The 24179-nt window shown below is 42.8% G+C and overlaps 1 protein-coding gene across 2 annotated transcripts in view; it reads right to left on the bottom strand.

Moving 5' to 3' along the window:
• The window catches only part of CCNB3 (cyclin B3), a 47550-nt gene that overhangs the window by 2391 nt on the left and 20980 nt on the right, over positions 1–24179 (bottom strand). For both annotated transcript variants that reach the window (XM_075184659.1, XM_075184660.1), the window contains exons 8-11: positions 12972–13109; positions 11953–12108; positions 7158–7307; positions 6155–6285 (exon numbers count right to left, since the gene is read on the bottom strand). In XM_075184659.1, the coding sequence (XP_075040760.1) occupies positions 6155–6285; positions 7158–7307; positions 11953–12108; positions 12972–13109 (575 nt within the window). The remainder of the gene's footprint in view (positions 1–6154; positions 6286–7157; positions 7308–11952; positions 12109–12971; positions 13110–24179) is intronic.

Below are 24179 nucleotides of genomic sequence, written 5' to 3'. Positions count from 1 at the left end.
CAGATGCTGCAAAGCATTCAACTTCAAAATTTAAATTCCAAGACGCTACCTAAGGAACATACAGAGGTTGCACATGAAGTACTCCCTGAATCAAGATATGCATATCAGACATCACAGAGTCTTCTTTGAAAGAATACAAAAAGAGCAGACACTTCACCTTTAAGAGAACTAAGGTGCAAACCAGCATCCAACCCGGCCTGCAAGATCATGAGCAACCTGGACAACGGAAAGGAGGTAGGAAACCCCTTCTTTTCACACTGGGCAATACAAGTCTTGCAGACCAGTTGATATATCTTGGCCGAACCCAGTGTCCGAAGAATGGTCTGAACCACGCGCTCAGACAAACTCTTTGCTCGAATGATCACGCCCTCAACAGCAATGCCGTTAAGGCCAGACGTTCCAAACCTAGATAACAGAAGGAACACAGGTCTTGGTGTAGTGACAGGTGCCCCAAATGAACCCCCGCCATGTAGACTTCTGTGTACCCAACGCACCACCTGTATTAATTCCTCCACACTGACAGTCAGGATTGACTTTTTCCACAGAAGCAGCAGTCTCCATGTCAGTCAAAAAATTCGCCCTCCTCCTGGGAAGAACAGTCAGAATCTGACTCATTTCCCTGCATGTGAGCAGCCACCCGTATGCGCTTATACAAGAGGCGGATGGTGTTACAGATTGCAGCATCCTTTCTCTCAGAAGACAGAAATCAAAACCTGTACTGAGGATTCAAACCCACATACTCAGGCCGATTCTTCAGAATCTGAAGCCACAGGTCCAGCTGGACCCTGGGGAATAGCGAACCAGGAACAGAACCCACCTCACTCGCCACAGAGGCAGGGGGATTAGAAGGGCCGCCACCGACTGAAACCGTACCAATGGGGCAAGTTCAGCCACAGTATTGGTCACAGACTGAGCCCATGCAAGCTCCAGAGTCAGAACCAGAGCCCTCATTACAGGAGGCACAGGTGAATTTCAACATAGAAGCAGTCACTCCAGCCTTAGCCCACAAGGATTTCCCCCTGACATGGTAACAAATGTGGCAAAAACACAGAATAAAACAGTCAAATAATACATAATAATGAATAAGACAAGCTACACAATCAAGCACATAAAGAGAGCCTGCAATACTGCCAAGCAGCCCATACAGTCTAAAGGACAAAACCCTAAGGGGGGAAAAAACAAAAAACAACCCGTTACTTTACATAACAATGAACAGAAAAATGGAGCAGCTGGAGATGCAAAATGGCTGCCTATTCTGGTGTTTGCACACAAGGAGTGAGAGACCACCAATAAGAAAATGTATGAGGAAAAAACATCCCCCACCAGGGCCCAGCTCTGTTTGGGCAGGCGTTCAGCAGGATATCCCCCTCCACCAATCCATTGCCTAGCAGGGGCACATATATCCAGTGACCCCTGCCTAACCCAGTCCCCTAAATGTGTATGTGTACACGTATGTGCTGCCATCCCCCTACTTACGGCTGCTTGCCTGCAGGTGCAGCATTGGAAGACAGGCACAGCCTGAGGCGACCGAGTCTAGCTCCTAGCACGGCTAATTGAGCGATGGGAGAGAGGGTGGTGGCAGCGGAGGTAGCCCCCACAGTACCTCCAATCACCCTCTCCAGACAAAGCACAGCCGTCTGTGCGCAGTCAGCAGTGATTGACAGCCATGGACGCGGCTCTGTTAGTCACCAGCTGTTGCAAGAAAAGAAAAGGGGGGGGGGGGGGTAAATATAGGGATTAAAAAAACCACTTTTTTTTCTTTTACACTTACGATAAATCCGTTTCTCAGACAGTATCTGGGGGGGCGACAGACCCTGCTCCTCTGCAACCCCCTGTAGCTCCTCAGTTTAATTCTAAATCTCCAAGAAAGGAAGGTCCACAACCAAAAGATCAAAAGAGCAGAAGGGAGAGAACACAGTGTCCCCCAGATGGAATCAGAGAAATGGATTTCTCAAGTTTAGCAGAAATTGCAGTTTCACTCATTCCCATAGAGCTATAATATAGGTGAGCAAATGTTCCACATTATCCAGATGAAAACAATCTAGGGCAGTGGTTCCCAAACTTTTGCAGTTTGCGGCACCCTTAGAGTCTCAATAATTTTTTAAGGCACCTCTCCAAAATAATTACTGAGCAGTCCTGTTTTAGAAGTAGTTGGGTCAAAAAATTGTAATAAGTATTTAGGTCTCACGCTGTTCCTCTGCCCTCTGCCACACTGTCCCAGCTCCTCTGCCCTCTGCCACACTGTCCCAGCTCCTCTGCCCTCTGCCACACTGTCCCAGCTCCTCTGCCCTCTGCCACACTGTCCCAGCTCCTCTGCCACACTGTCCCAGCTCCTCTGCCCTCTGCCACACTGTCCCAGCTCCTCTGCCCTCTGCCACACTGTCCCAGCTCCTCTGCCCTCTGCCACACTGTCCCAGCTCCTCTGCCCTCTGCCACACTGTCCCAGCTCCTCTGCCCTCTGCCACACTGTCCCAGCTCCTCTGCCACACTGTCCCAGCTCCTCTGCCACACTGTCCCTCTCCTGTGTCCCTCCTCTGCCCTCTCTCACTTTGCCCCCTCTGCCAAGCGCCAGCCATAAATAAAAACCCCAAGCAAACACTTACCAATCCGCGCAGTGCTGGGACCCAGCATCCTCCTCTCTCACGCAGTCATATGACAAGCTACGTGAGAGAGGAGGATGCTGGGTCCCGGCGCCGCGCGGATTGGTAAGTGTTTGGTTGTTTTTTATGGCTGGCCCGCGGCACCCCTGGGAGCCGCCGGTCTAGGGGTAAATGTATTAAACTGTGGATTTTGCAAACCTCCCTTTAAAGACATTGTCGTTTTAAATTTCCCCTGCAAAGTCGCAGAATATCATCGTCTTGCAAAACCCAGTTTAAATATATTTTCCCCTAGGGGTTTATTCAATATTCCGGATTCATCACTAGAAGAATGTTCCAATATTCCTGGAGATTTTCACTTAGTGCATGTATCTTCCATATCTACTTATTAGAGACCTTGTTCTTAACTCCTTGAAAGGTATACTAATATTCCTTCGTTGAAAATAATTTATCCATGCAGTAAGCTCTCAGATTTGTTCAGGAGGCTGAATTTTTACTTTTTTTGAGAATTGCACATAAAAACATGCATATAACTGTGCTTTTGGAAATCAGTCCTTGTTTTGTTTTTTTTTCTTCTTTCTTGCTTTTCCTAGGCCCTACAAGAATACTAAGTATGTATGCACCATTACTAATCATCTGAATAGCATGCATATATAAAAAAACACTAGCTTCATGCCTTATCTGGAGCAAGTGTGCGTCAGTGGATTTAGAATTGGCCCCAGGCTCCGGTTCCATTATGCTGACCAACATGAGGCTGCATGCACTGTTTGAAGCTGTAACAGAATGTACAGAGCATGCTTTTGTAGCAGTTCCAAGTCCCATTAGCCATTTTCTGGTGCCAAGTGATGATGCAGTGCCCGCACATACACCATTCTAGCACTCTAAGGAACTATTCTCAAATTCTAAGCAGTTACCATTGCTGCTTCTGGAGGTAGCAACTCCCAGGTCACCAACCCCTCTACAGCTTACCCCACCCACAAGTGGTGCGTCGCTGGTATTAGAACCCAGGCTAGATTTTCTGAGAGAGGCTTTCTGGCTCTAAATAATGTTAATAATCATGGCTTCAACTACCACACCGTTGCACATATCCCTGATGGTAAAATGGTTCCTAGGTTAGCAGATGCTTCCTTAGTAGGAACACACCATGAAACGCAGACATTTTATTCTAAGCTATGCATAATTCTGGTGGTCTGCATTGTGCTTCCCTGTTAGATGATGTACGCACAGCAGTGGAGTTGTCCGACTCAACTCTTATGAGCTTTCGCTGCAAGATAAGTTGTCCTGGGACTAGAGCAGTTAACAGCGCCCTTAACTATAGGACATTGATTGGAAGCTTGGCCTCCGCTTGGTACATCAGATCCTGAAACCAAGGAACAGCCCAGAAGACTGGTATCTGTCTTCACAATTGGCCAGTTCTATATGGCAAAGCGATGGCCCCTTTGAAGTAGTCAACTTTCAACCACCAGAAGTGCAAGGTTTCCTCGGAGACCAAGAAATGTGTTCAGGTGATAGCGAGATTTGTCCCATTTTGAATCAAATTTGACTTGCAACACCCTTGAACGAAGCCACGCACACTGCAAAGTCTCAAAAAAGTCTAAGCCATGTTCCCAGGTCCTTCATACAGAACAGAAGATATCAGTCTGCAAGTCAATAGACACCTCACTAGTCTATCGTCTGGAAGAAACGCCCTCTATTTATGTGTTAAAAAAAAAAATCCCCCCAAAAAGGACCAATCTCTGGGTAGTAGCAAGATTGGATTTCTCATGATTTATAATCCAACCTGTGCTGCTTCCAGGTGCTGTGCTTGAAGCAGTTGGAACTCTATCTTTATCAATAAATCATACAAGGGATTATCAGTATCCCATTAAATGGCAGGTGAGCGGTCAAAACCATAATATTCGGGAATAAACGAGGAACTGTCACCAAACCAAAACGCACAGCCCAAAGGGAATATGGTGCAATTGAGTCACAAATCTGAGAAGACATTGGTTACCTTATCAGATACACAAGTATGCTTTCTTGACATTCAGATCTCAATGAACTCTCCTTCATCCTGTCCACCAGAATGAAGGAGTTCAGGATTTTGAGGTTCAAAACTTGTCAGTTTGGTTGGACTAAATATTTGTTTAATGAGAGCCCCAAACCTTTCCCCTTGGCTGTCAGTTCCACTGCACATGCATGAGCCAGGCCATACATGCACATATAACCACAAGCCCGTCACATATGGCGCCTAATACCAAGATGTCATGAGGACACGCTCCTAAACCTCCAGCCAACGCGTTTCGATTCAAAATGAATCTCTTTCAAGGTTTATGGGAGGTGGGTTCTTTAGGAGCGGGTGTCTCTTACCATATATTACTATTCCCGTGAGTTGCAGGCGATTCCGTGGATAATATTTATATTGCATATATTCCATCATATGCGGGTAAAGGCACATCGGATGAGGAGATTATATTTTATTTTGCTACATTGCATTACGTGTATGTCCTTTTTATTAAATAAATCCTTTTAATGTCAAAGTTAATGCACTATTAGCATTTTCTTATATTTTCCTGTCTACCGCGATATCTGGCGGGTCTCCATTACGAGACATCTGATACATCCAAAAAGATCACTGGAGGATTATATCGGAGTTATCCGTAAAAGGAAAATCGCTGCCAAGTACATAGGATCGTGGATCGGCGAGGAGTCAGAAGGAGTGACCATCCTCCTTGGTTGTTTTCGTGTAACTCCGATCATCAGACAGGAAAGGAGTCACCCAGATTATCCCAAGCTGAGGTGATCACTAAACGAACGGAGCGATTGCTGGGGAGCTTTACACGCTGTTGTACTACCGATGTCCGGCAAGTGCATTTACCTAAGGGGTTTCCGTGAGAATTCAGATGGAATAAGATGAATATATGATAGAGAGTCTATCCATTTGAAGAAATTGCCTCTAGAAGTTTTTCACCATACTGGACTGCTTACATGTATATGTCTCACACACATTTTATTTGAATTGTTATACGAGAGGACTCATATATCCTCATGACATCTTGGTATTAGGCGCCATATGTGACGGGCTTGTGGTTTTATGGTATTTGTGTATACTCCATTGTGGATAGGAGTATCCATACACGGGCAGCCTTATATCTTAGTCTGCGCTTTTTTTCTATCTTTTTTTTATTTGCATACATGCACATATGCCTAGACACTGGCTTGGTGAAGCAGTAATGGAAGCCCCGCGTCCAGTATCACAAGGCACCAGAGTATCTTATAGGCTGCTCTGGCGATACTTAATAAAGTAACGACAGAAAAATATTTTTCTATAGCTGCAGACTAATAAATAAATAGAGACCTAAATTAAATGTTCTCTGCACTGCGAATTATATTGAAATACACAGGAGCACCAGTGATATACAGCTGATACAACTATGAGGCACAATCTAACTCCAGTAACTGTTACTAATCATTTTCAACATCACATATTTCTTTGCAACATTTTAGATCACTGCATTTCTATTATGAGCCAAGAAGAGAAAAATGAAAAACACTCTAGATAAAAGAGAAGAAGGTACCTGTGTGAGTATTTACTCCTTACAGCCTTCAGCTTTTCATTTGGCTGACGCGCAAGCAGGAAGTTTAATCTCTTCACGAGGGGTAACAGATCTGTTGCCTGGTATCCACTGTAATGTTGCAGAGTGGTTGTCTAAAGCACAGAAGAGAAAGTTTAACAATTATTCTTCAGGAGTACACAGCTTTACAGACCAGAGTTAATATGGTGCCATGCCTGCTGTTTGGGAGCAGCATTAGGTGTGTCAGTTACAAGAACAGAAAAGAAAAAAAAAAAAAAAGCACTGCTGTCTCAAAGATACAATATTTGCTGTTAATTGATATTACTAAAAAGTCTATAGGCTCTGCTGCTCTGTATTAACACACTAGCTGCTTCATGAGCTTCTAACACTATGATTACAGACACTTGTACATTTTAACACTTAAAAAGTAGAAATCAAGGCGATGATTGCAAGACGCTTTAGTCAGTCAGTCACACACAAGCTATAAAAAAGCTACTGAACTAACAAAGCAGTAATTATCCTACAAGATTAAAAAACACTTCTAGCATTTATGTGAGCAGTAGAAACATAAGGCTTTCAAAACACAATTCTGAAATCAGCCTTAGTGCCCATACAATATTAAACAGAAAAAAACTACATTAGATTCTTGCTCCAGGTCAACATTCCTGACTAAAAAATTGGGACAAATGCAACCCATGAATCCAAATTGCTAATGTCGCAACTATTTGATATGCAACTACATTCTTTCTTCTACAAATTTTGGAGTGGTGGAGGTGAAGGAAATTAACACACTTAAAGGCAATCAATAGCTAATGAATGGTGTCCTTCAATTCCCCCATACAGATTATGATACATGAACTTTACAGACCATGTGCTAAATGTAGGATTTATTTTGACAGGTCCACACAGTGGAGCATATTTAGCAATCAAAAACCACTAAACAAAAACAAAACCATTCTGTAACTGGATGGATCACATTGCAGATGCCAGAAAACACATTACTCACCCATCCACCGAAGTCTTTCATCTTCAACGCAAGCAGCAAACAGCTGGCAGCCATCTTGGAAGCACCTTCTTGCATAAACTCATACTCTTGCAGAGTGAGCTCACATATGTAGCGAGCAAGTGTAAGAGTCTCCATACTGGCATGGGCACACTGAGACAGGATATAAAGAGAAAATAAATAAAAAATATGCCAAAAACAAATAGTCAAGTGAATGATCAATTTCACATTATACTGTATTGTTCAACTGCCGTATCATTACAATAAGGTTTCGATAATTTCTTCCCCCTTCAAACAACGTTAAGAAGGTTGCAATGCAGGACAAGAAGCAAACACATTTTTGTTAACAAGACGACTTCAAGCAATCATGCTTCTAAACTATAAACCTCCCATTACAGAGTGATGCCAGACATTTGGTATCCTAATCCCCCCTTTTTTCTGCCAAAATGATGTAACAGATTAAAATTTGTCCAGCAAATGAAAAAATAAAATAAAAAAAAAAATATATATATATATTTTTTTTTTTTAATTGATGCAAATTTTTTTTTTTTGTCATAAAGGCTATAGGGGAACACTGACAATGGGCTTTACAGCCCCTCCTAGAATGTACTGCACTGGAAGAAGACCAACTCCTCCTAACAAACCCCAGTGTTTCACTACATCAACAAGGAGACAAGTATCATGACTGGAAGAATAACCATCTTACAAAAAGTATGCAGGGATGCTGGAGCAAACTTGTTAACCAATTACAACATTTGAAAGGCTTCCTTTATGGCCTCGAGGCTACAAAGGCACCAATGATGGTTCTAGAAAGCCTCTGTGAAGTGGCAGGGTGATTACTGTGGAAAAATCAATAACCACATAATATTTAAGTATATCCAACTAAATATATATGAGATCAGAAGACTCAACTAGGTATCCCAATAAGATGAATTCTTAGCATTGGAGGACATATATAATTATACCAACTCAACCCTAATAGTGTGAATCTCACAAATTGTATCAATTGCTATATATTTATTCCAGTGTTACAACAGTGAGAACTGTATCAAAACTTTAGAACACTGAATTATGGAAAATAAGTGGCAAAATATGGCGTTTACACAATGTGAGATGGCAAAAAAAAATAAAAAAAATAAAAATAATTTCAAATATAATTTATGGGGACAAAAATAAGGAGATCACAAAGTACACTCAGTTGTAATGTGGATAAAGTGGTATCAAAATATACTATTATTTCATTGTTTTTAATATTTTAATGAAATGAATAAAATATTAAAATAAAAAACTTTTGGGTTTCACAATATTTAGACAGCTAATATTCAAAGACTGAGTGAACCATACTTAAACCAATTCTCTCTGAAATGCTGTATTTAATTCAATTAGGTGGAAAGCACAAGTAAAGCTTAGAAATGGTACCAGCCAGAGGTGAAACAAGTGGATAATAAAACACAATTTGAATATTGAGCAAATCTCTTAACACAATAAACTTTGGAATCTGTTTCTCTCAAGTTTCTTATTATAAAGGTTCAAAAGGTGGCTTCTGTAGGGGGAAAGGACCAAATTCATATCTCAGTGCTACTGGCAAGACAAAGAGCTGGTGCACATAAAGATACCCCTGAAGAAAGGTCTGGACCTCAGGTATAGCAACAAGTTTCCCCTGGGAAAAGACTGATAATGCAGACACATGGACGATTAGTGAAGCTAACCTCAACCCCAGGTCCAGGGCATCCTGTAAGAAACAAGTCAATTTGAAGGAAGAAGCGGGGACACTAGCCAATGTAAGTTTTCCACACTCTGGGGCAAACGTTAGAAGAATTCGATATCCAGGCATTGATCATGGTCTAGATGACCTTCTCAACCTCCATGACGTGCTGAATCCTAGTGTTAAAATGGTCCATGACTTAGAAGATCTTCGGAGTTGTAGTTTTGACGGAGGTTCTGCTGCCATGCTTAGAAGATCAGCATACCATGATCTAGGGGGCAAACCTGGTACTACCAGAATTACCGGCACACCCTCTCATGACCTTCAGTATTTGAGGCAGCATGGAAAGAGGGAAAAGATATACTAGCTGCTACTGCAAGGGGAAAGTCATGGCATCCACTAGAAACACTTGCAAATCCCTGCTTCTTGCACAGTGCCAAACTACCTTGTGGTTCAGTTGAGATGCCATAATGTCGACCACCAAATGACCCCACCTCTCCACAGTTTGGTTGAACACCTCTGGTTGGATGGACCATACTCCAGGATGAATGGCGTCAAGAAGTCACCCCTGGGATAAAGACCCCCGACATACTGTTCCACCCAGGGCATGATCTTGGCTGCTTACTTCATTGCTAGAAAACTTCTGGTTCCTCTTGGTGGCTTATATATATATATATATACCAGAATCGTGGCGTTGTCCAACTGGATTCGGACGAGTCTGTTCCTCAAGAGGTACTGAGCCTGCAACAAGCATTTAGAACCACTTTTAGCTCGAGCTCGTTTATAGGAAGCTTTGTCTTCGTGGGCTTTGGCCCTGAGAGGAAGCAGAGAGAATGCTATCGCTCCGCAGCCACACAGGCTGGCATTCATGTTCACGATGATCCAGTACCACACAGAAAAAAGGGCTGCCCCCATTGCGATTCTTCCTCAGCCGCTACAGAAGGGATTGACAGGTCTTCTGCAACCGATTGAAAAACTGTGCTGTCAATTGACGATCGAAAACCTGACTAGAATCTTGTTATCAAATGTCGAAGCAAGATACCATTCTCCCCATAAGCTTCATACGATGGAAGGATGGAGACTTGCCTGAGGGACACGGCTTTTACTTGTTTTTGAATGGCCAGAATCTTCTTCAGTAAAAACACTGACACCCTGTATCAAAAGGACCCTGAAAAATCATGTGCTGGGCTTGGACTGCACAGCCGCATTTCCAATGTCAAAAGCAAATAAGTCAGGAGAAGAGGAGCAGAGTTAATTTTTATCAAAAGGTCATCTGGGTACAGTATCTCTTTGGTCCTTAAGAGGGCTTCCATGACCGCTATAATTTTGGTATATACTACTGGTGCTGTAGCCAAACCAAAGAGTAGTATCCTGATTTGGTAAGCTTCATCCAAGAGTTCATATAACTGTGGGGAGGAAGAAAAAGAAATGGCTTGTTCTTTTTTGTTTTGAATTAGGAAATGTCGTGAACCACCAGTACTATATCCTGAATATTAAGAATTTGTCTGATCGCTAAAACCAAATCCTCATCCCTGTCTACTGGAGGATTCATTATGCAATACTCAGGTTTCTCATAGTCTGCGTCTCCCCCTTGGATATCACCTTCCTGGGAGGTGCACTCCTATTCGGAATCTACTAAAATATGGACCTGGAGTCTGATGCTTACAAAAGGCTTTTAACAGCCTCTTCAGGGAGGAAGACACTTTAATCAGTCTCTGAATGGACCTCTGAAGGATACGGATCAGAGATGTTCTGGACTGCTACATGGGGTCTGAGGCTCGTTGAGACACCGCTTCCAGGGAAGAGGTATCGACAATAAGTCCCTAAGCAAAGAGGAGGACGAATACACTCACTTACCTTCACAGGGTGCGCTGCATCCTCTCAGCTCTGCGATTGAATGTGCAAGTACTTTGGCCCTGACTGGCTCTGCCTTCTTTGTTGGCCCCCCCTCCACCTCCAGAGATCTAAGGACCTTAATTACAAGTCATGCATCAGGCACTGGTTTCCAAACTGGGTAACTTTGCATGACATTTGGAACAGGTGAAGTACAGAACTGATCCAAGGCCCAGGAGTCTTGGATCTGGAAGTAGTGCGGTTTTCTGACAAGAGGAAAGAAAAACCACAGAAAAAAAAAGAAAAGGGAGAAGATACCATAGAACACAATCTAGGACACACAGAGTGATCTAACAGGCTATATCAGTACAAAGCACAAAAGTGGCAAGCCAGTACTCAACCAGAACAATTTAAGCAAAAATATTTCTGCATCCATCTCCAGAGTACGGTGACAAATAGAATAGCTATCCAACTTCAGTACTTAATGCTTAAGCCAAATAAGTCAGTACTCAATGTCAAAAAGCAGAGACCGTACAGAGATAGTAGGAAATGGCTGGATGAGAGCACATTCACAATACCACACAGGCAAAATTGCAATAAAAAAACAAACAAAAAACACTTTCACCAGATGCAGATGAACAGGCAGATACCGCAGAAGAAAGAAGCTGATCTTCTGCAGAGGCACCATGTTGTCAGAGATTTGGGGGGGGGGGGTGGGGGGGGAAGAGATCACAGCCCCGTCTCAGCTGTGCTGGAATAGATTGGGGCTTATGCTTGTAAAGGCTCCTGGATGCAGTCCGATGCTGCATTGCTGTAGATCTTGGGTCCCTGTTCAGTGCAGCCGACCATGTGACCTGGGAGCCAGTCCCGTTAAAAAGTTGAGCTGCAGTAAAGCAGGACCGACTGTGCCTGCCCCACTCTCATATAGTGTTGCTAACTACCACTAGTGCTTACTACTGAATTAAAAAAAATATTAAGTGCCTCTCTTTAGACACTAATAAAAAATCAATGAGTTACAGGGGGAGGAACAGGCCAGATAATTCATTAGAGTAGTAGTTCCTTACCTGCAGCACAGTAGTGACCCCAAATGAAATGAAATAAAGATCGTTTAACTTATTCAAATTTAGAGGCTCCTGGAATACACACCTTCCAGTCGTCTTGAGTTGGAGGATACAGTTGTCTGTCCAGAACACACAAAAACAAAAACCTACTAGAGACCAGGAACAAGTTCTGTAAAAAGTTAGAAAATCAGATAAGAACCTTTGCAAAACGACGAAGGAAGCGATATGGTACAGGGATGTTGATGTCAAAGTTCAGCTTTTGCAGGATGTCCATCTCCATGGCAACCAGCTCCTCTCTCTTGTATGCATCATCACAGATATATAGAAAGTCATCCAAGCAAGGTGGGCAACGCTCCTATGCAAATCATAAAGTAAAGACATCAGAAGGTAGCAGGAACACATTTACACAGTGACATATGTATAAAGGTTTCCTATTTTTCTATTGGCGAATCATCTTGTGACATATATTCCTAAAATGGTATTAAAATAATCATAAAGTGAAGGATTAATTCTAGGACATGGATGGACAAATCCTGGCTGCAAGGTCAACATAGCAAATAGGAAATGCTTCCAGGAAATCGGAACATGTTCCATACATGTTAGATCACATTGGCTAAGGGTATTTACAGATTGCTTGCAGTGCGTTCTAGAAAGCTGTCCATTACTGGGAAAAGAGCCATATTTACACATTTGCTCAAACCTGGTTGATCCCATAACTGGTCTGTTTGAGGATTGTCTGCAGAACCAGCATTTATACCAGTCAATATAATGGAGACACAAAATTATATAAAATAGTTGAGGCTCAGTCTACTAGATCAGTGAGGTTTGGAAGGAGGCACCAGACCATTACAATGTTTGCAGACAGCCTCAGGCTGAACAAGTGTGTGCTCTGGACTGTTCAATAGTGTGCCGATGGCACAAGGCTGGTATACTATGCTTGGCATCTAGACTGCATAACCTATATTAAATAAAGTGCTTTACATTTTAATCAAGACAATGTGTAGTGTAAGTATTTGGCAAAGTCATACCTGCTAATGCAAATGACCACCCCCTCCGACCACTAATTTAGTGTATACAGCTTTTACACTGCAGTCTCCTAGTTTTTTGTAGATTTCTCCAGACCTGCTTTATAAGATTAACTAAATTGAGTACCGGCCCAAACCACTCCATAACAGCACATGATAAACTGTATAATATGACACTTCAACAATACTTTACCTCAAATTTAGAAGCAATCAGAACAGCAGTAGACCCAATGAGTTGCAATTTCTCCTTCATAACAATTGAGACTGCTAGATAATGGTCCATCAATTTTATTGCCAGATATAAAGTCTCATGATTCAGCTCAAAGTTCTCCTGCAGACAAAAGTGCATGGTGAGACAAGTCAAAAAACACACGCTTCCTAATACAGTAACAGCCTATTACAAAACATATGCAAGGGGCATGACAAATATCCCACAATATATCTAGAGGTTTTGCAAGGTAGATACCACACCCACATAATAGGAAAGTTTTATTTGAATGGTCAGCTTTACAGTTTAACAATGAATGTGCCAAGCAGGATATAGGTTATGTCTCAAGTCTTAAGATTTTTGGAAAGGGGAGATCGAGAAAGAGGGAGAGGTGGGGGGGCCTCAGTAACTGGATGTACTGCTCAGGATTATGTTATAATGGGGTCGGGGGAGCTTTTTTTCTTTTTAATTTGCCTCTTATATTTTCTGTAGTGCAAAGAACTATATACTTACCTGGTATTTCCTTTCTTTCTTGACCCAACACAATCCATAGGGAGGAAGAAATTAACTACACAGACTGAGTGGACTGCTCCAGACTCAATGAATTAAACGCCAATAAGTCTGTCTACTTAATAGAAAGGCAGGGAATCTGGACCAGTCTCTTAAACCATAATGGATTGTATTTTATTAAAAACAAAAAAAAGGAACACAGCCTTTTAATACAAAAAACAAACCACATGCACATGAGCTCTTGCTAAAAAAATAAAATAAAAAAAAAATACATTTTGTGAAAAGTAAGATTTTTGGCCTTCTTAGTCAGTTGACAAAGCACACATTGTTAAATGTAGTGACTTGCAGTGCCGTAACTAGACATTTTAGTGCCCTGGGCGAGACAGGGCACCGACGCCCCCCATCTAAGTGGGCGTGACATTTGCCGAGTGGGTGTGGCCAACTTATGTGGGGGTGTGGTTGGCACTTTATTGAAAAAATTCTGTTACACATATTTGCAAATGCACGAAAAGCCAAATGCATGCATGTGTATATATATATATATATATATATATATATATATATATATATATATATATATATATATATATATATATATATATATATTTTTTTTTTATTTATTTATTTATTACCAGTGGCACCACATGTCAAACACAGTGGTTAACTAGTATTTACACTTGCGGTTTGTGGTTTCCTTAGAGGACCATGCATTTACCCCAGAACGCACATGCGTTCCACTGCTTTTTTTGTGTGAATTATATTGTGTACTACAAACTTAGTTTAACTAGAAAAAAGGTATACTCACCTCTTCATTGTCAGGGAGCACTGAGTGGACTTGGCTTTGACGTTCTATGTCTGGGTGACCGGAGTGGTGTAACATGAGACTTCAAGGGCCAGTGGTAGGGACACCGATGCATGATGTTAATATTATTAATACTAATATAAATAGCGATGATCAACACAAGAGGAAAGTAAGTAATGGAATAGTAAATTAATGAAAGATAGGGAACAACTATATAAATAATGTGAAAGAAGAATACTGATAGGAGAGGTATGGACTGAGAGGTACATAATGGGAGGATGAGGGGAGGAGGATTAGGGGAGGTGGGTGGAAGTGCAGAGGTGATGGATAGGAGGGTGGAAGTTAATAGAGAAAATTGAAGTGGCTCGTTATGTATTTTTATTTTTTCAAATTAACCATATTGTAGTTTAGGATAATTTGGATTTTGTGCTGCAGAATTTAGAACATTGCATCCATGCACACATTTCCCTAAGTAATAATAAATTATTTTACAATTACCCAAAATAGTGCAAATTTTCAATACTCCAATGTATATTCTGCACTTCAGCAATGCAGTGAACTCCATATAACTTCCGGTTCGGACAGCGTACTAGTTTACTTACCTGGGCTTCTGTTCTTGTCATCTTCCTTCTGTGCTGGCTCCTCCTCGCCTGTGTTCCAGAACGCTGCAAGAGCAGGAAGCAGGCGCCCTACTCCGCTGGCTGTCTTAAATTGGCAAAGTGCCACCGCAGAATTAGATTGTTTTTCACTGATGGTATGGAAAGGGCAGGCGGGTGTTGCGCCCCCACTAGGCATTGCGCCCTGGGCGGTCGCACCGCCGTCGTTACGGCTCTGGTGCCTTGTATCGTTTTCGCCCAAAAAAAAAAAAAACAATAAATAAAAATACTGAAAAAGTGGGAGTTTCTACAAACCACACCATCACCTATGTACTCAATCCTACCCTTCATAAATCATCAATACGCTGTCTCCTGTACTCATCCCAGGCTAGACATCTGTAATATATTGCTCCCAGCAATTAGCTTTTAACAGAAACACAAGCATTTTACTTAAATCAGAGATTTTTTATTTTTTATCATCCTATCTCTTAATTCGGTACTGTAGAGTCCAATTCCAAATTGAGAATTCGCGTCCCCTGGTGAGGTTCCGTTTGTGTAACCACCAAAAGAGCGAAAGAGGAAAGAACACCCGTCGCAGTCGGGTGTCGAATAAGAGACCCCAGAAACACCATCCGCTGGGATGGGATCAACTTGGAGTTCTTGAAGTTGATAACCGTGAGACTAGTCTGGATTACTACTTGAATATGCAACAGAAGCCTCTCGGATAGAATCTGCCTTTAATAGAAGTTCGCCCAGGTAAGGGACGATTGTAATTCACTTGGCCCTTAGCAGATCAGCCATAACTGCCATGATCTTGGTGAAGATACGTGGGGCTGTGGAAGACCGAACGGAAGAGCCTGAAATTGGAAGTGCACTGATCGGACTGCAAACCTCAAAAGGGACTGATGACCCTTCAAAAATAGGCACATGGAGATATGCATCCTTGATGTCTAGAGCCACCATAAACTCTCCCTGTTCCATGCAGAGAATGACCGAGCGTATACGCTCCATCTTGAAGCTGGGCACTCTGACCTGTGTGTTCAAATCTTTTAGATTGAGAATTGGTTCTGAAGCAGCCGTCTGGTTTTGTTACAAGAAAAAGGTTGGAATTAAACCCCAAATCTTTTTGAGAATGAGGAACCGGAATAATCACCCCGGACGAAAGTAGGGATTGAATCGCTTCTGTTAAAGCCAATCGTCTTCTTGGACAAGACAGAAGCCCTGTGAAAAAGAACCGTCTGGGAGGAAGACCAAGCAGATCGATCTTCTAACCCTGGTTCACCACCCTCCGAATCCAGACATCGGTAGTGGACTGACACCACCTATCCCTTTACAGCAGAAGACGGGCTCCTACCACCGGCGGCAGCGGAGGAGCAAAATGCCCGTCATGCAGACTGCTTGTCTGCAGGCTTCGTTGCTGGACGTCGAGCAGACCAGGCCTGATGCCCCCGCTGCAAACCACCTTTAGGGGCGGATGACTGACCTCTAGAAGATTGGCCAGAGGAATATTGCCCCTGAAATCTTCCTGTGGAATGAAAGGCCCGAAATCTGGACATCTTCTGCTTGGGAGCATTGACAGGGAGGAAAGTGCTCTTACCTACCCCCTGTTGCTTGACTGATAATGGAGTCAAGCTGCGGTCCAAACAAAACACCTCCTGAAAAAGGAATCGACTCAAGAATCCTTTTTAGACTCCACATCAGCCTCCCAGGACTTAAGCCAGAGAGTACGACGAGCTGAAACAGCAGAGGCAGAAATATGTGCCCCAATCAGTCCCACATCCATAGCAGCCTCTCCTAAACAATCTGTTGCTCTCTGAATCTGCTCCACTAATGGAAGAAGTTCAGAGGACAGCCTGCCTGCCAACAAACCTTCAGACAGCTGTTCTAACCAGCGTTCAACAGCTTTGTTAACCCACGCTGATGCCAACGCAGGCCTCAAAGAAGCACCTGCTGCCACAAAAATGGACTTAAGCAGGGTCTCGACCTTCCGGTCTGTACCATCCCTAAGAGCGGCCTGGTTAGGAAGAGAAATAGTAGTTACCTTGGCTAACCTTGCACAGCCGCATCCACCCGAAGAAGAGTCTCCCATTTAGTGAGAACTTCAGGGGGGAAAGGAATAACACGACTGCAGTTTGGGAAAGCCCAAGGTTGTGACAACAAATCTTCCAATTGGGAAGAGGCCGGGAAGGAAAAAAAACTTTTTCTTGTGTCTTACAAAAAAGGGAAGATTCTGCAGCCTCAGACACTTCTTCCTCAGGAATATAAAGTACCTGACGCACAGCCTGAATTATCTCCTCCACACTCTGACGATCAGTATGAACCTCCTCCACCATGGAAGGAGCATCTCTGTCAGAATCCAACGGTAACTCACCCTCTTCTTGGAAACCACAATCAGAATCTGACTCATTCCCCTGAAGAGGTGCCACCATCCCCTTACGCTTGCGTGAGGAAGACGGTGCGGACGATCTCATCATCCTCTCCAAAGAGGCAGAAATCGCCACCAAACCTTGTACAGAAGATGCAAGCCCCTGTACCCAGGCTGGTTCTACACGCTCCACCAGAGCTTTGCGAACTAGAACTCATGTCATTCACAACAAAGGAAGCTGAATCTGAAGATGGAGCAGCATGAGACCGTACCATCTGAGCAAGCTCTGCCATTGTATTAAAGAGAGACCGAGCCCAGGCAGGTTCCTCCGTGTGTGAACAAACAGCTGCTGTTTCACCCGGTGTGCTCTCCGTGGGCCGACAGGTTACGCACAGAGCCTGCACACCTGACTGCCCAGACGGTAATTTAGCGTGACAGACAGCACAGGTGAAACCTAGCATAGAAGTAACACCAGCCTTGCCACGCATGGATTTCTCCCTCTCTGACATGTTAACAGATGGGACAAAAACAGCACAGTGTAATACACCCAATACAGATAACAAGCAGCACACAAACTACAAAGAAAGTGAGCCTGCGATACAGCCAAAAGCTCCCAATTGTAAAAGACAAACCTTTTTCAAACAACCACCCCCAACCCTTTACCTTAAAAGGACACAGGATAGAAAAGGGGAGAAGCTGGAGCTTTTAAACTGACTGCCTATTCTGGTTTTTGCACACGAGGAGTGAAAGACCACCACGGAGGAAGTGCATAAGAGAAAACCACTCCCCCCAGGGCCCAGCACTGGATTGGCTATCGTCCAATACGACAACCTCCTCAACCAATCCAGAGCCTAGCAGGGTTAGTAACCCTAGCCTGACCCCGTTCTCTGAGCTATAATAAAAACTTTTCTTTGAAAAATGACTGCTCTTAGTAAAAAGCAGCCAGCTCAGGAAACCACTGAGAGAGGGTTTTACTTACCTGCTGCCAACCCTCCAGACGCAGTGTGTGCAGGAAGCGTGCTATCCGCACATGGAGGACGGACACAGCCTGCAGCGACTGTGCCCGGCTTCAAGTTCGGAAGAGGGAGCAAGCAGAAGGAGGCACCTCCACCTTCCCCCCTTTACAGACAGCGCATAGCCGTCAATGCTGTGCGCTACACCCGAGGCATCCCCCCGCTATAAATCAACCCTCCCCGTCAGCAGCAGCCACGGGAGAGTTGTAAAGCCAGTGCACGCAGGGAGGAAGGGGAAGCGTGCCTATCCTGGCGCTCCCATAACAGCCGGCAGTGGGACCTCTGACCAACAGCCAGCTACGCGGTTTAGGGAGCCGCCGGCTGTCAGACCCACGGAGAGAAATCTCCGACAACGTAAAAAAATAAATAAAAACTGAAAAGAAACCAAAATTGGCTGCTAAGCAGCCCAGTGCACAGCCCGTTCGCCGGGCACTTAAACTAGACTAAGCCTTTGCAGGAGGTGAGGTATAGAGGGGGGAGGAGCTAGGGCTTAGTTTAACTGAAAGTTAAAGTGCCAGTTCGCCTGCCCCTACTCTATACCCCGGTGTCCCAAGGATGTGAGAGAAAGTCACTTTTTGGATGAAAACATATTAGTAAGATTTTTTTTTTTATATACTTATGATAAATCCCTTTCCCGGATTCCATCTGGGGGATATTGCTACCATGGGGTTGTAGTTGGAGAGTGTGAAGTTGGCACTTATATAGTTAATTTGTGGCTGCTGACAGAAAACTCCCTCTTGCAACCCCCTGTAAAGCGCTCAAGGAAAGGGAGTCGAACCACCAAGAAGCAAACAGCAGAAGAGCGGGAACGCAGTATTTCCCAGATGGAATCAGGGATTTATCGCAAGTTTAAAAATCCTATTTTTTCCATCTTATCTGGGGGACTTTGCTACCATGGGGACGTACACAGAAAAGTCCCCCAGCACTCTACTATAGCCAGCAAAGGAGCTGCCATTTCTACTTGTACATAAAAATGCAAAAAGTCTCAGTTGCACACATTTGCAAATGTATGTTAAGCCACCTGCCACTCCACGGCACTTTTGCTATAGGGTGGTCCTTACTCTAAACAGACATAATGCATAGTAGGAAAACTGTCCAAAAGATAATTTAGAATTACATTTGCCAGATGTACACAACAGCACAGATGTAGCCGAGTATACCCTATTTCTGGACATATTCTGAATTGTACAAAAAAATAACAATCAGAATAGAAAAATACACTTTTTTGAGAGAAAAAAAAAATAAAAAAAAAAATATATATATATATATATATATATATATATATATATATATATATATATATATATATATATATATATATATATATATATATATATATATATATACACACACATACACACATACACATATATACATACATATACACACACATATACACACTTGCAGTATCGTGGGAGTTTACCAAGTCAATATACTAAGTAACCCTAACATTAGCCACCAATCCCCAGACTCTGAAATAAAATAACTGTAGTCCTGTGAATCTTAGAACAGAGTAAACAATCGTTGTAAATAGAGAACTATTGTAAAACAATACAAGGATAGCAGCTGAGGAGAGGCAGAGCAGGGGCCCCGAGTCATTAAGGAAAGTAAGTAAAAAAACTGAGTAAATGTTCTCCTGGAACAAACCATGTTACAATGCAAGGGGTGCAAATGAGTTTATTATTTTTCACATAATTTAAATACTGGCTGTTTTTTCATCTACCACACAAATACTTGATAGCTTTTATTTTACACTGAACTTTAAAGTTGATCTAGGAAAGTGTTGGCTAACCTGTGACTCCAGGTGTTTGTGAAACTACAAGTCCCAGCATGCTTTGTCAATATATTGCAGCTTATTGCTGGAAGGGTATGCTGGGACTTGTAGTTTCACAAGGTTAGCCAACACTGATCTAGGACATGTCCTACTACAACTATAAATCTGTCCCCACATTTTAAATTTATCTTCCCCTCGAATGTACCATAGTTTTGCCCAGGTGCAAAGTTACTCCTTTTCCATACCTTGCTCTCCTTAATGACTCTGGCCCAATGTGTCTCCATGTCCCATTTCCAAAGACGGTCACCGTCCGCGCCAGGAAGCTGATATGGAGGGAAAGGAAGTGACCACTCCAGATCCTCCCCTATTATGGCTACCTTCATGTATCAGTAATCAACTCATTAACATGCGAGTGTCAGCCCTAATAGTCCACACTCATTTATTAACTGACCAGACTGCATGCACTCTTCACAACCGTATTGCCTCCTAATGAGAGCGATTGTTATCTCCGTCCCCCCCGCTGCTCGTGTCTAGGGATGTGGGGGGAAATATTTTGCCAAAAATTATGGTAGTGGACGTGAGGACCAATGCATGGGGGTCTGCGTCCCTGTAGTCACAAAACAGAATATGAAGAAAATTGCAATGGATCCTCAAACCACCAAAAAAAAACAAAAAAAAAAAAACGATATTGCAATGTGGATAATTGAAATATACATTGGTTTTAATAAATATATATTGATATTTAAGATGTGATACCACTACCTCATATATGATAAACAATACTGATAAACAGCCATCAGTAAATAGAGAAACCACAGATGTTATAGGTGCAACTATATTAAAAATAGTTGAAAAATCAAGCTTGTATTCTATCCTCCACAAAAACGATGGTACAATAAAGTGTCTCGTGTTGATAGTTCTTTCCAAAGAGGGTCTCAGAAAAAGAGCATTTAACAGTTCTGTACTCACAGTATCATGTGGTATTGTATCTTGATGGAGCATACAGGAGCTAATTACGGAGGTTTGACAATCCACGGATAAAATAATTGAAAGCACTTTCTTACCAGACTCCTGGAATCAGATCTGTATCACCCAAGATGTGCCTTTCCGTGGATTGTCAAACCTCCGTAATTAGCTCCTGTCTGCTTCATCAAGATACAACACCAGGATATAATAAAAGCTTGATTTTTCAACTATTTAATATAGATGCACCTGTAACATCTGTGGTTTCTCCATTTACTGATGGCTGTTTATCGGTATTGTGTTTATATCGTATATTAAGTAATGGTATCACATTTTAAATATATACATTGGTTTTAATAAATATATATTGATTTCAATTATCCACATTGCAATATCAGCTTTTTTTTTTGGTAGTTTGAGGATCCATTGCAATTTTCTTCATATTCTATGGGGGGAACCTGCCGGCATGTCAGGAAGAGAATATTACAGCTTCACTGCCGCCCGCATAGTAATCTGGCCGTGGCCGAATATATATCCGATAAATATATAACTATATATATATATATATATATATATATATGCTCTAAAACTGAACTAATTGTCTTTCCTCCGCCCAGACTCCCATCCCACTATGACCTCTCTATTGTCGTCAATAACACCACCATCTCCTCTGTCACCCAACTTCGCTGCCTGTGTGTCACCCTCGACTCCTCTCTCTTTTGCCCCCCACATTCATTCCCTTGCCCAAGCCTGTCGCTTCCAACTACGCAACATCGCCCGCATCCGTCCTTTTCTCTCTCAGGATGCCGCCAAAACTATCATCCATGCATTCATCATCTCCCGCCTCGATTATTGTAACCTCCTCCTCACTGGCCTCCCCCACTCCCGTCTCTCCCCCCTCCGCTCTATACTCAATGCGGCCGCAAGAATCATCTTCCTCTCACGCCGCTCCTCCTCTGCCTCCCCTCTCAGCCTTGCCTTACACTGGCTCCCCTTCCCCTACAGAATCCTTTTCAAACTCCTCACCACCACTTACAAGGCTCTCTCCAACTCTACTGCCCCTTATATCTCTAACCTCCTCTCCATTCACACCCCTGCACGCTCCCTGCGCTCAGCCAACGGCCGCCGCCTCTCCTCCACTCTTATCATCTCTTCCCACTCCAGAATTCAAGACTTTTCCCGTGCAGCCCCCCTTCTCTGGAACGACCTCCCTCATTCCATCCGTCTCTCTCCTACTCTGTGCTCCTTCAAACGTGCACTCAAAACTCACCTCTTCCTCAAAGCCTACCAACCATCTACTTAACCCCCATCTCCTCCCTTCTCGCCTCTTGCCTCAACTGGCTCCTCTTGTGCCTGGTCTGTTTACCCTCCCTTAGGATGTAAGCTCGTATGAGCAGGGCCCCTTCCCCTCCTATCTCCATACCTGTTCTTCCGCTCCGTCTTTACTGCATATGACTGGCCGGAGTTTCTGAAGTATTGGTACTTTTTGTTCATTGTTCTGTATGGTTTCACCCTGTATAGTTTACTGTTAGTACTGTGTGCGGCGCTGCGGATACCTTGTGGTGCCCAACAAATAAATAATAATAATAATATTATTATTAATAATATGATCAAAATAACTGCTGCCATTGGCAGACTTACAAAATGTGGCCCCTTTGCTCGTTTCTAGGGTAGGCTGCCGGCAGAGGTGCAAGGTAAGAGAGACCAGGCTGCTGCTTACCTGCACCGGGACCCAGAGTGAACAGAGCTGCAGTCTTATCCACTCCTCTGGGTCTTTAGGACAACACCTGAAAAAGGTTTAAAATAAAAACGTGAAAAACTTAAAAACTAAGACAAGTATAGGCAGGAGCCTTTACCGAAGTGACCCATCTCCTAGGCACGTAAACTGAGGTCTGAGCAGGAGAGGAGGGGCATAGTAGGGGAGGAGTATGGGAGACAAACAAGATTGATAAGTGCCTAAGCTCCTAGTCCCACCTACTAGCAGCCTGGTTAAATATTTCATCCACTGTGCAAATAAACGATCTTCACGGTTAAAATGCACAGAGCATCTACTTCATGTGGCGGGCACTGTGAAAGACCCCACAATATGTGCTGATTATGGAGCGGATTACAGCAGTAACCATGTTTTATAACATGATCATTACTTTCATCACAACAAAGGCTCAAACACTTTTACAAAGTACATGAACATATTACAGATAATACATTTCTTAAATGAAGATTCGCTGTGTCCCTCAATGGTAGGAAAGAGAAAAGAAAAACCATGTATAAAAATCACTATGTGTCAGCATATACATAAAAGGAGAATTATGTACACAATATAGCTATATTGGGATTAAGCTCACCTGCAAATGTCAAGGCATCTCCTGTAGTAGGCAAGTCCCTAAGTCCATAAACAAATTTATATTTAGGGTGTCCAATTTAAAACCTTTCCCTGAACTTCCATCTTATAAAGCATGCAGCACCTGGAGAGAGTGGTCAACTCCCAGTAAAACAAACTATTTTCTATAAACTATATTGTGCACCACATTTTCTTTATATATATGCGGACAGTGATTTTTATATATTTTGTTTCTTTTAGACTGCCAGACAACATTGTTCTTTTGTTTGCACATGCACTTTGGTCTCAATTGTCCTTGGCTACAGTGAAATGATTTTATTCACCTGTACACATTTCATTAATTTAAAGAAGCACGCCTTATTCTCTTTTACTAGTTTCTAACAGTTTGGGGAAAATCCTTTTCTATTCCAACATGACTGTGTCCCAGTGCACAAAACAAGGACTACAAAGATGTAGTTTGACGGGTTCAGTATTTGATTGGCCAGCACAGAGCCCTGACCTCAACTCTATCGAACACCTTTGGGATGAGTTGGAACGGAGATTGCGAGCCAGGCCTTCTAGTCCAACATCAGTGCCTGACCTCATTAATTGCTCTAGAGAATAGGAACAAAATCCCACAAACATTCTAACATCTTGTGGAAAGCCTCCCAGAGTGGAAGCTGTTATAGTTACAAAAAGGGGGGACCAACTCCATATTAAAGTATATGTATTTGAATACAATGTCATTACAGTCCCTACTGGTCAAGCATCCGAATAGTTTTGTCCATAAAGTGTCTCTCACACAAGACGCTACAAGAATGTTAATTCATGCACTCATCTCCTGAATGGA

The sequence above is a fragment of the Mixophyes fleayi genome, chromosome 9 (genome assembly GCF_038048845.1).
Source record: "Mixophyes fleayi isolate aMixFle1 chromosome 9, aMixFle1.hap1, whole genome shotgun sequence".
Classification (NCBI taxonomy): Eukaryota; Metazoa; Chordata; class Amphibia; order Anura; family Limnodynastidae; genus Mixophyes; species Mixophyes fleayi.
Note: the sequence above shows the minus strand (reverse complement) of the source record. Positions and strands in the feature narration are given on the sequence as shown.